The sequence below is a fragment of the Diceros bicornis genome, chromosome 4 (genome assembly GCF_020826845.1).
Source record: "Diceros bicornis minor isolate mBicDic1 chromosome 4, mDicBic1.mat.cur, whole genome shotgun sequence".
NCBI classification, from domain to species: Eukaryota; Metazoa; Chordata; class Mammalia; order Perissodactyla; family Rhinocerotidae; genus Diceros; species Diceros bicornis.
Window position 1 is genome coordinate 16,235,746 of NC_080743.1, and position 13,609 is coordinate 16,249,354.

General features: G+C 37.5%; 1 protein-coding gene across 1 annotated transcript in view; it reads right to left on the reverse strand.

The window, feature by feature from the left end:
• ADGRL4 (adhesion G protein-coupled receptor L4) overlaps positions 1-1,334 on the reverse strand; it is a 115,155-nt gene extending 113,821 nt beyond the window's left edge. The window contains exon 1 of the mRNA XM_058537091.1: positions 1,313-1,334. Coding sequence (XP_058393074.1) covers positions 1,313-1,334 — 22 coding nt within the window. The remainder of the gene's footprint in view (positions 1-1,312) is intronic.
• Between the last annotated feature and the right edge of the window lie 12,275 nt (positions 1,335-13,609).

Sequence of the window (13,609 nt, forward strand, 5' to 3'; positions counted from 1 at the left end):
AAAAATCTCTCCCCATTGTTGAGAGAGACTGCAATAAACACAAATATACTTCTTTCTTTCCATTTAGGTAAATGGATTATAAGAATTTCCCAAGGGAGCATTTAGCTAAATAACAGCACAAGAGCAAGTAAGTAAAAAGATTAATGCTTTTCTTCAATCTCGATGTTTATGAAGTAAGTCTCTACAAAGCTAAAATGTAGTAAACAACCCAGCTTCATAAAGAAAACAGCATTCCTAGATCATGGGACCCTTTGCTGGAGGTGAGATAATTTTAAAGGTAATTGCATGATTGTAAAGCAATTTCCCTCCTCTGGGAATGATTTTGTGCAGAGATCAAGGTAAAGTGAGTATTTGAGTCTTTTCAAATTCAAATCTGTTATTTTAAGATGAGAGCAACATGTCATAACATCTAGGAGGACAAATGCAATGATTGTTTTTTCTGTGTTTTAATGTTCTTTTTAAATTCTGCCTTTTCCATAATAAAATTTCTTTTACATTTTCCCCTGTTAGGGGAAATTAAGACAAAACTCAACATACTGGTCAAAGATTGATCTCCTGGAAATGGAACACCACACAAACACGACCAACAGAATGAAGCATACGGGAGAATAAGACTTTATTTCAGAGCTTTTGAAAACAAAGTTGGAAATGGTATTTTGTGGGCTGTTAGGAAAAGATAAGGAAAAGCATAGGATGTTCATTTTTTAATGGTTGTCCCAGGCTTTCTCAAGACAAGTCTACTTGGGGATGAACAGTTATGAATCATGCAAGTTATTGTTCTGAAAACAGTCATCTGAGATAAATTGTCCTTATCTGGTAAAAAGAGATTCTTGAACATTCAATTCTAAATCCCAGCCTCACATAGGGCTGTACACACTGTCTACACCAGAATTAATTTGCCTTCAAATATGTGATTTATTATCTTTCTGCAGGCATCAGCAAAATGGTATTTTAAATGAACCCAAAGTCTCTGCTGGCAGTCCCCTTAAAATGCCAGGAAACCTCCCACAAGTGTTAATGGTTTGGATTTCCCAAATTTCTTGAGGGGAGATCAGAAGAAAGGTCAAAGTCAGAGACTTTGGGGACTTTGTTAGCAGGAATAAAAAGGTGACTTAGTCCCTGGGCCCTAAATATCGAACTCCAGAGTTGAAAGGCCAAGGAGAAAAACACGCTAAGAAGTAAGTAATGCGTCAATTCTCCTTGGAGACTTGGCCTAATCCACTGGGCACGTGAGTTGCCCCTTGCGAACCCCACTCCCTGGGAGCGATCGGCGCCTCAGGCGAGCTCGGGGGCAGGGGCGCGGGGCACTCACCGAGGAGCGGGAGGAGTTGCATTGGCGGCCGCGGTGGTGGCGGTGGCGGGACGCGGCGGGGTGCGCGGGCCTCTACCCGGGACGCGGCTGGGCGGGCGCGGCGGGGTCCCGGCTCCGTCCCCAGTGACGCGCGGGCTTCCTGCGGACACTTTCCGGCCTCTTTTGTGTGAGTGTGTGTGTCAAGCCCTGAGTCTGCTGGCCACGTCCGGCCCCGGCCCCTTCCCCCACGCCACCTGACTTCACTCCCTGCCTTGACTACCAGCCCGAGCACTCCTGCAGACCCTCTGCGGGGTCATTTTGCCCCCCGGTGCAGCGACCGGAGTGCCACCCTCAAAGCCTGTGCTCCATAGCCAAAGCGCTCCAGAGACCCAGGGAGCGTCCTTCCCCAGAGAGCATCCAGAACCGCGGAGGGCTCGGGGTCCTTCCTGTAGCCTCAATTCCAGGACGCTGTGGTCTTCTGTTCACTCCTCAACTCCCGGAGAGAAGCATGGGCCAAGGAGCAGGCAGGAGCCCTGATTCTGAACAACGGGGCACTCACTGCCAGGATTGGGTCCTCACCTTGTTGGGATCAAGGGTACAGGGTGTTAAATAAGGATATACCTATCTTGCCTACAGGGTAGAACTGTGCCTAAAATGACGGATTCAAAAACAAAAAAGCCAAGTTTCAAGAATTAAATGGTTATGGAAGTACAAATGCTGTTTTCCGTTTTCAACTCACATTTACCCCTACCCTCACCCCCAACCCCAGCACAACTGGTGCATCATACACACTTTTCCTTTTGCATGTTACTGCGTATGAGTTGATTATATAGACATAGATCATTCAGGTTGAAACATAGAAACAATTCTAGAAACAATTCTAATTTAAAAATTAAAAATAAATGTCAGGCAAGGCTAAGCTATGATGACAGAAAGTTGTTGCCTGAGGTTGGGGTGGGAAGTGGGGATTGACTGCTGAGGCGCAAAGGAAAATTTGGGGATAATGAGAATATTCTATGTCTTGATGGGGATGGTGATTACACGAATGTCTGCATTTGTCAGAATTCGTAAAATTTTACTCTTAAAATTCGTACATTTTATCTTATGTAAGTTATACCTCAATAAAGATGATTTAAAGAAATGGCTGATGTCTGTGCCATCAACACAACTCATTTTACCTTTAAACAGTTGGACACACCTCTGTCACATTTCGTTTGCATTCTGTTTAATTTAACAAACATCTACTGAGAATCTGCTTTGTATAGAGAGTATCCTCACAAAGATGAATAAGCCATGGCCCTCGGACTCCAAAAAGATTATAAGCTAGTGGGGCAACAACTAAAACTAGTCACAATGACACAAGTCACAATGACATAAATGCTCATGTATAGACATATTTCCCTGGCTCTCCACTGCATTTTTCTAGACCCTTTCTAGTTTGATTTAATTTAACTTAATTAATTTAATTCCTGAGAGTGGTACCACAATAGATGAGAGAAATAAGGAACAGAGGTGTTGTGTAACTTGCCCAGAGTCACACAGCTAGTCTGAGTGACTGGTTTGTTTCAAACCCAGGCTTTTTCGTTCCTGAGTCAGTGCTCCCAGTCACCTTGCTATATTCCTTCTGTAGTGGGACCACCCTCAGAAGGGTGAGGCAAAAGTGAGGAGTCACCAGTTATTGCTATTCAGAGAGTTTGAAAAGGTGATTTAAATGCCCTAAATGCCAGGAAAAAATAAGTTTTGAACTTTATTCTGTTGTTAATTGGTTTTCTTTTAAAGATTTCTTTCCTTTTTTTTTTTTTAAAGAAAACTAGACAGTGATTCAGTGAAAAAACTCTGGCAGCCGTCTCAATGAGGGATGTTAGGGAGACATCAAAGGCAGGGAAGCCAGAAGAGTCCAGAAAATAGACTACAAATGCCTGAACAAAGGTAGAAGTGTTTGGATGGGGAGACAGGGACAGACTCCAGAAAGGATTAGATACAGACAAATTGATGTCTGGTTGACTTGCTAAGGTTGAGGGATATGATGGAGACAAAAAGAGTGTAAAGGTTTTCTGGTTGTGTGAGCAGAAGTTTGGAGCCATTCACAAAAGATAGGAAAGACAGGATGAGGAGTGGCTTTGAAGGGAAAAAAGTAACAAGCCCAGTTTTATAATATAAAAGTCGGGGTGTTCCAATGACCTGACTTCATTCAGCTAGTTTTTCCCAAGTCATTGCAAACACTCATCATATGAAGTCATTGAAGTCAAAAGACGTATATTTAGAAATATATTATTTTCTGAGACAAGTTACAAACTGAAACACAGTACCTGTTTTTAAAATCATTACTCTAAAATAGATTACTCCACGTATCAGCCACACATACTTACTCTTTATTTTTATCCTAAAGAAAATAGAAAGCAGTCAATTTTTAAAATATATTATTTTTTTCTATACATTGCTTAAAAATGAACAAAAGTGAGTTAAAATTCAATTAAAAAATATTTTCAACTTTCCTTTTGTATGTATGTTCTTTTAAAAAATAAAAGTTTATTCATATATTTTTATCAGGAAAATACAGGAGAGCACAAGAGTGAGCATGAAGTGTTTAACGATGCTTATCGTTTTAAGATTGTTCTTTGTAAAAATCAAAATTACTTAAAAATTTATTACTTGAAGGAGTCTGTTTTCTTAGATATAAGATAATAACTGTATAATTTTGGATCCATTGTCTTTACATTAGTCAAAAGGAACCATTTACAGTTTTCAATTCAAACAAATATTTTAATTGTGAGAGAAAAGCATATTTTAAAGAAGTACTCTTAAAAGAATATAGAACTTTAGCCTTTCACCAATGATCTTCACTTGGGTACCATTGAGACATGTCTAACTTTTGAAGATATAACATTCTCTTAGAGCTTGATTTTGGCCTAAGTATAACACATGGAAGTTAAATCATTTTAAGCTACCTCCCCCACTGTGGTTTTAATGCACTAGTATGAACACTCATCCTGCAACATGAGATCTTATCAAATCCATGATTAGTTCTATCCTGGGTCTGTCTATAATGTGCCAAATTAAACAGGATTTCCTTGAAAGGTTCTTGGTCAGTTTGAAGTCTGCTACGGAAAGTACATACCCACTGGGAAGACCTGGGTTTACCTCTAGCTTTTGTCTTGAATAGATTCTTTAACCTCTTTGGGGACCAGCTCACCCATTGTAACATGGAAATAACAATGACTGCCTTTTGCTAGATCACTGTGGGTTGCTAAGGTTATTAATATATAGGTCAGAACTATTGAGCATTCCATACCTTTAATGTTCAACACATCTAAATATAGGAAATTAGCGCACAATTGAAATGAAGACGTCCTCCAAAGGTGTATTTATGGTGTCCAAAGAAACTGGCACAAGGAACACATGGTGCTTCTGGACCCCCACATGAGGCCTCTGTGAGCGCATCTAATTCCTTACCCAAGTGTTAGTAATGTGATTGGATTCCCAGCATTTGGCCAGCTCTGTGACTCTACCTCTAAATATTGTCGTTACTCACACATCATTTGACTTTTCTCAACTTATGGAAACTTTGTCACCAATTTATTAATTTAGGTAGCTCCTCATTTCTTCAGATTATCTCTATTCCCACAGTACCCTCAATAGGATTACGATTTAGGAGATAGATGTTTCCACCAGCGGTCTGTTTTAGTCAAACCCAGCATTAGCAATGTACACGGGCAAAAGGGCTGTAAAAACATAAAAAAGGAAAGGTAAACATGCAAAGTTGAGAAGAGTAATCTGATGGCAACATACTCAATGTTGAAACCAAGAAAAGCTTTACCAAAGTGGGACATCAGCCCCCCAATGTAAGGGAACTGCAGCTCCACAAGGTGGACTTGTCTGTTAAATGGTTCTTAACCTTGTCTCTTAGAACTTGAAGGTGAAAACATAGTTTTTTTCCTCCATGACACCTCACACAGTGCCTCGAGGATGATAGGTATGTAATAAAAAATGGGCTGATTGAAGGAATGAATAAATCAATAATTATCTAGAATCTAGTGTGAAGTAAAATTTATCAAAAATGGAAATTTTATTTTTGGAGATTAGCTGGAAATTATTTGTCTAAGAGATCTTTTAAGTGTTTAGATATATTTCATGTTATTGGGATATAACAAATCTCAATATTTTGTGCTTAAATTTAAAGAAAAAGCAGGAAAACCCTTACTTATTTGTAGAGCAAGTCATAGTTCCCAACAGTAAGGGACTATGTTTTTTATCTACCGTTAAATTTATGATCTTAAATAGTCAGTAAAGAGATGCGACAATTTTCAAACCTAACAATCTGGAAGTTTGTGTTTCTCTAATCTATACTGAGTTTTTTTTTAATGTCTGTCAACATTTTGTATCACATATAAATGATAATGTTTTGATGCATATTTCCACTTAGGCATTTATAAAGCTTCATACTCTAATTATAAAACTCAAGTTAATATTTAAAAGGACATTTTAAAAATTGAGTTTCCAAAACTATGAACAGGAGCACTTGATTGGCTTTTATGCTACTAATTTTTTTAGTGGAAGAGGGTGCAAAAAGCATCTGGTAATTTTGAATGTTGGCTGGAAGGGAGGGGATCTGAGTTCCTTCCCAGCGTGGTCATTCAATTGTTTTGTGACCTTCAGAAAATTCACTAAATCTTTCCTTTATTCTGTTTAACATTCGCAAATGTGCCTGTTTTCTATGACGTTTTTCTCTCCTATGGTTCCTGTTCATAAAGATTTATAAATTAGCACCCACACTTAGGAGCTGATATTGTTATTTTTAATTTAAAAAAAAGCATGTGCATTGTGCTAATTATTTGCATTATAACTGACTTCTAAATTACTTTATTAACGTATTTTCCTTTGTTTGGACCTTTTCCACGTTACAAAAATATTACACTGACGTCATTTTTTAAAAGGGCAGTGCTTCTAAAATAGAAAACATGCTAAAATCTCCTTCTATTTAATATTTACACTTTTTAGCTCTGCTTTTAACGTGTTGTAGCATTGATTTATTCATAGTTGATTGCTCTTCTTCATTGAGTTGTCCAAAATGATACCCTGAGAGGTTACAGAATCCATCAGGATGTACAAGTAATTTAGATTATTTCTTCAGGAGTGTAATGCATTGTACTTTACATTGCATTTCATCTACCTTTGTATTCTTCAATTGCTAGTTTATTATATCTTCTTACAATTCCTCACAATTGCTTATTTTTTTAGGGAAATTAAATATTGTAATTATGTACAGTCAGCGTATTTCAACTTGCTTATTATTCACTATCATCCATTATTATTAACATGCATACTGAAGATACAAGTGTCTGGTTCAAATCTCCAGGGAACGTTGCTATTAACTTCCTACTACTTTGAGAATTATCTTTTTATTCTTACTCTTTACTTTCTACTTTGTCACATGTCTTTAGTTTCCAACAAGATTTAATTTTCCTATTGTGATCTGTTTTATTAATAGCCTTCTTTGAGAAGGACTGGCTTAAAAAATAGAAAGCTATTTGGAAGTCTAAATAAAATACATTAGCTTATAATCATCTGTAATTTATTTCATTTTTAAAAATTTTCTATTAAAAGCAGGCATCAGGCCATGAGTTTTCCCCATATCTCCATCTATAACTATAAATTAATATAAATAGTGTTGTCTCCAACCAATTGCTAATATGATTTTGCCTACACAGAGATAGTTAGACAGCTTTAAAGGTAGCCATTTACTCTTCTAGAAGTCATGATGACATAAAGGCATCATAGACATACAACTTGTAAATCAACGTTTTAAAACAAGGGCTAAGCTATAGAGTTTACTTCTCATATGTGTCTTAAAAATTATTCACAAACCAGTTGTACTGGTTTCTCTTCCAAAATTCTTAGTTGCTGTTGATTTTGCCAATTTTAAATATACCAAATACTACTAGTTTTTCTTGTAACATAATGTATTGTCATTTTTTAAATCAACGAATAAAAATGTTTCTTTGTTATATGAAATTATATAAACACATTTGTTTTATTCTAATGACTTATATGAAAGTAGTGGAAATCTAGAATGATGATCAGTTTTTGTGATAGTTCCAGGAACATTTCCTTCTATGAATGGATTTCTAGAGAGGGAAAAAAGTATTTTAAATGCTGTTTTTTGAAACTGAATTTTGTTTGTGAAATGTAAACAAAATTATTTAAGGTGCAAGAATAAAGATATGGAAAAAATTCTCACATTATTTTATTTTTGTGACAAATGTGATTGCTGAGCTCAGAACATTGGAAGAATGAAGAGGTTTTTTTCACTGGTAGATATTCAGATATTTATAAGTTACTTTCCTAAGAATTGTAAACTACAACTGTCATGACATGGTTTAGATGTGAAATTGTTTAGCTATGAAAAATAGAAGTTACAGTTAAATTATTATCAACATAATTGACCCTTTAATCCTGAGGTTGAGATTCTATTTTAAAGTGTTTTCTCATTTTGTCTAATTAAATTAGAAGATAAAAATAAGATTCTATTGTAAGCAGTTAGCATTTTCATTAATCTAGGCACTTCTACTCCTTAAAAGAAATTGAGCTACATATTAAACACTTTCTTAAGTAGTTTTTATTTGATTTCTATTATATTATTTTATGCTGTTGGTCAGATTATTTTTATGATTATTCTTCACTTTATTTTTAATAATTTCAGTATTCTACCATTAGCAATTTATCTTCTAAATATGTCCCTCATTGTCCTCATATTTTTGAGAATTAAAAGTTTTATATATACTTGTAAGAAAGTACTTTTGAAAACTTTGTAATAATGCATACCACTTTAAAACCGTGAATCCTCTGTTGACTTCTTGTTTTTGAAGGGTGAAATTAATATTATGTATTGTTTATATTTTCAGTGCTAAGAGTGTTAAGGTTGATGTGCACAATTTTTAAGTGATATGTCTTGTTTCCAGCATCCTGTGGTCCATTACCACAGCATTTGAGAGGAACCGTATGATTATGGTCTTGGAGGTTGTCCCGTAAATATACTAATTTTGTTCCATTTTCCTACAATTGTTGTCATAGAATAGCTAAATCTCATCTTTTTCTTTTTCTTTTTTTCTAAAGGACTTATAAGGCTGTCAACAATATGGACTAATTTTGTACCTTTGTCATCATAAAATGTTCAATCCTAACAAAGGGTTATCCTTGAATTTAAAGTAGATCTCATACTCTTACTGTACAAAAAATTTACTGAGAGGTAACGTGCCAAAAGAATTAATTGATTCTTATCAGAATCTTTAAATGGTAACTTCCTGGTTCATGCCGAGTGCTGCATATCACTGAAGAAGTACATACAGGCATGCTCAGAGGTGTTCAAATTCAGTTCCAGAGCATCACAACAAAGTGAATATTGCAATAAAGCGAGTCACAAGAATTATTTTGTTTCCCAGTGTGTATAAAAGTTATGTTTACACTATACTGTAGTCTATTAATTGCGCAGTAGCATTATGTCAAAAAAAACAATGTACATACCTTCATTAAAAAATACTTTATTGCTAAAAAATGCTAACCATCATCTGAGTCTTCAGCGAGTTGTAATCTTCTTGCTGGTGGAGGGTCTTGCCTCAATGTTGATGGCAGCTGACTGATCAGGGTGGTAATTGCTGAAGGCTGGGATGGCTGTGGCAATTTCTTAAAATAAGACAATAATGAAGTTTGCTGCATCGATTGACTCTTCTTTTCATGAACTATTTCTCTGTAGCATGCGATGCTGTTTGATAGCATTTTACCCACAGTAGAGCTTCTTTCAAAGGTGGAGTCAGTCCTCTCGAACTCTGCCACAGCTTCATCAACTAAGTTTATGTAATATTCTAGATCCTTTGTTGTTATTTCAACAATCTTCACAGCATCTTCACCAAGAGTAGATTTCATCCTAAGAAACCACTTTCTTTGCTCATCCATAAGAAGCAACCCCTCACCCGTTAAAGTTTTATTTTGAGATTGCAGCAATTCAGTCACATCTTCAGAACCTACTTCTAATTCTAGTTCTCTTGCTATTTCCACCACATCTGCTGTTGTTACTTCCTCCACTGAAGTCTTAAAACCCTCCAAGTCATCCATGAAGGTTGGAATCAACATCTTCCAAACTCCTGTTAAAATTGATATTTTGACCTCTTTCCATGAATCACAGATGTTTTTAATGGCATTTAGAATGGTGAATTCTTTCCAGAAGGTTTTTAATTTGTCCAGATCCATCAGAAGAATCACTGTCTATGGCAGCTATAGCCTTATGAAATATATTTCTTAAATAATAGGACTTGAAAGTCCAAATTGCTCCTTGATCCATGGGCTGAGAACAGATGATATGTTAGCAGGCATGAAAACAACATTAATCTCATTGTATAGCTCCATCAGAGTTCTTGAGGGACCAGATGCATTGTCAATGAGCAGTAATATTTTGAAGGGAATCTTTTTTCTGAGCAGTAGGTCTCAACAATGGGCTTAAAATATTCAGTAAACTGTGTTGTAAACAGATGTGCTGTCATCCAGGCTTTGTTGTTCCGCTTATAGAGCACAGGGAGAGTAGATTTAGCATAATTATTAAAGGGGCCCTAGGATTTTCAGAATGATAAATGAGCACTGGCTTCAACTTAAAAACACCAACTGCATTAGCCCCTAACAAGAGAGTCAGCCTGTCCTTTGAAATTGAAGCCAGGCATTGACTTCTCCTCTCCAGCTATGAAAGTCCTAGATGGCATTTTCTTTCAGTAGAAGGCTGTTTCATCTACATTGAAAATTTCTTGTTGAGAGTAGCCATCTTCATTAATTATCTTAGCTAGATCTTCTGGATAACTTGCTGCAGCTTCTACATCAGCACTTGCTGCTTTACCTTCCACTTTCATGTTATGGAGATGGCTTCTTTCCTTAAACCTCAGGAACCAACTTGTGTTAGCTTCAAACTTTTCTTCTGCAGCTTCTTCACCTCTCTCAGCCTTCATAGAATTGAAGAGAGTTAGGGCCTTACTCTGGATCAGGCTTTGGCTTAAGGGAAAGTTGTGGTTGATTTGATCTTCTATCCAGACCAGTAAAACTTTTTTCATATCAGCAATAAAGCTGTTTAGCTTTCTTATGATTTATGTGTTCACTGGAATGTATTTTGATTTTCTAGAACTTTCAGTTCTTAATTTTCAAGAACTTTTCCTTTGCGCTCGCAACTTGACTAACTGTTTGGCACAAGAGGCCTAGCTTTTGGCCTATCTCAGCTTTTACATACCTTCCTCACTAAGCTTAATTATTTCTAACTTTTGATTTAAAGTGTGAGATGTGCAACTCTTCCTTTCACTTGAACACTTAGAAGCCATGGTAGGGTTATTAATTGCCCTAGTTTAATATTGTTGTATCTCAAAGAATAGGGAAGTCTGAGGAGAGAGAGAGAGATGGGGAACGCCAGTTGGTGAAACAGTCAGAACATATACAATATTTATCGATTAAGTTCGCCATCCTATATGGACTCTATTCGTGGTGACCAAAACAATTATAATAGTAACATCAAAGATCACTGATCACAGATCACCATAACAAATGTAATAATAATGAAAAAGTTTGAAATATCGTGAAAATTACCAAAATGTGGCACAGAGATATGAAGTGAGCAAATGCTGTTGGAAAAATGGCGCAAATAGACTTTCTATACACAGGGTTGCCAGAAACCTTCAATTTGTAAAAACTGCAATATCTGGATGCACAATAAAGTGAAGAGCAATAAAACGAGGTACACTTGTGTATATTATCTAACTCTCAACCAGATGATCTGTTATTAGAGCGTCAAATCACTCCAGCACTGAATCATCTCCAAATATTATCACTCAACGAAAGCAATAGTCTGCACAACATGTCTAATATTTAACTAAGACGCTAGGAACATTGGAATATAAAATATTTTTGAAGTGCCTGCTTTATCTGGAGAACTGTGCTCTGGTTCACGTTTATCACTGCTGTGGTAACATCCTCATTGGTTTCCACTGACTTCATATAAGTCCAGGGATGTCAAACTTTATTTTCTGAAGCCCAAGGCATTGCTTCATCTACCTGGCCTGATATCTATATCAGAACAGGAAACTCAGCAATGTCTATGCCTGGCCTTCCTGTTCTTCCCTGTGCCTTCAAACCAGTTGCAATGGCCTATTTATCCCTTTAATCTTCAGTGAGAAGTTGTTTTATAATGAATATTTTGTCTTTACGACTAAGGGAAACTATTCTAATTAGGTAATTGGAATCAGATTGAAAGAAATATAGTAAGTTAAAAAGAACAGCATAGAAGAAGTTTCCATTCTGATGAGCAATTCCTAAGACAAAGGCTCTTGGTATTACTTCAGTAGAGCTCACTCTGTATTTCCTTTGGTAGCATCATAGAAAGGTTTGATCTTTCATGACAAAATATGCACTGATAGGTTAGCAAATCTCCATAAAGGTGACCTTTTCTTTCATTTAAAGAAGGGAGCAAATAATTCAAGTATTAATGTACTTCTCAATATTGTTTTCCAATGTAACATTAGATATTCTCTATTCATTTATTAATTCTGCAGTCAACATTACTGAGTGCCTACTATATGTCATATTCTGTGTGACAACTCTGGAGATTCAAAATTATAGCATGACAAGCAGAAACATCCCAAAATGATCCTAGTGGCTGACTCTGGGTTTCCTAGACAATGAGCTAGCTGAGACTTGGAAATGCCCCTCTGCTTTTTTCATTAGGGGTGGCCATACCAAACCTGACTTCCATGGGGCCCCAAGGTAGCCAGGTACTTTCCCAGACAACTTTGTCAACAGCTGATATCAAAATTCAGACTTCCTGGCAACCAAATTAACTGATAATTCCTTCTTCTACAACTGACAAGATTGAGCCCCTGCTCACCCCTCCAAAAGGGAAAGCGGGGCCTCTCCACTAGAAGGCACATCTGTACTTCACGAGCAGCAGGGAGGCCTGGACCAGCAGCCCTCTCCTGGGGATGATGCGAAGACTGGAACGCCTGTGACTTCTCTTCTATTGCTGACCTTTGGCAGGTAAATTTACCTGGGTAGGTGCTTTTCAGGACACACTGTGTGGCTTTGGATTTTAGTGAAGGAGACTTCGTTCTCTGTTCTCCCTTCTTACAGGGCAGGCCTAAGAAAATGGCTTTTACAGAGGGTAACAGACTCTTGGGAGCCAAGACATCTGGCTTTAGTTGGTAGCTGACTAAACAGGCTTTAGGACTATAGGGCCCTTGGGAAGTTGTAACTCCTCCTATGGGTGGTTGCGGCGGAAGAGAAAAGTTCATCCTGGTGGAGAGGAAGAATCTCTAATCCAAGCTGTCCTGCTGGGCACCCCAGAATGAATCTTCAGGGGAACTTTCAGGCAGTCCACTCCTCACACTATAAAGTTGACATGACATGTTCCTGACTTCAGTAATGCCAGAGGGGAACAAGGATAAACCACGAGTTTCAATACAAAGAAATAATTGTCAATAATGGTACACAGAACGTAGTCTGTCATGGGGGTATGGCAGGGATTGCTGGTTGCTTCCCTGACAAATATTTTTTCCATCCTTCCTAATAATGGTACCCTGTACTTGAAGCTGTGATCTTGGCCTACTAAAATAAAAATTGCATTTTCTCATCTGCCTTGCAGCTGGGAGTGCTGAGACGAAGCTCTGGTCATTGAGGTGTAAGCGCAAGCTTTGGATTTCACTCTTAGAAACCTCCTTAAAACAGACTAAGTGTTTCTCCCTGCTCCTTCCAGCCTACTGCTTATGACACAGTGGTCAAAATCGGAGCTCTCGCAGTTATCCTGGGCTGGGAGAAATTGTCGCAGCCTCATGATGGAGTGATCAACTAGAACTGTCCCTGAGTACTGTAGAGCCAGGGAAGCTTCCCAGAACTGGCAGAACCGGCTATCCCCAGTCTTCTTTAATATGAGAAAAATAAGCTCCTATCTTGTTTGAGCCATTGTTATTTCAGTATTTACTCTTAAGCATAAATAAACCTAATTCCAACTGACAGTGTTTTCAGAACTATCAATGATTTGAATTTAAGAGGGTTAAAGATGGGGACAGAGACGGGGACAAAGGCATGGCTACCTTGGCAGTGCAAAGGTGTACTCTTTACACCAACATAACACCAGGCCTCGACCTAATTTGTTCTTGACTCTCAGTAGGTAATGATCAGAGACTGTCAGCAAAGGAAGACAGAGGCTCCAGCAGTAAGGAAGAACATTAGGATAAGACATGGCTACTACATGGCTGTGAAGTATGGTTTAGGGAATTAAATACACATATGCGCACACACACA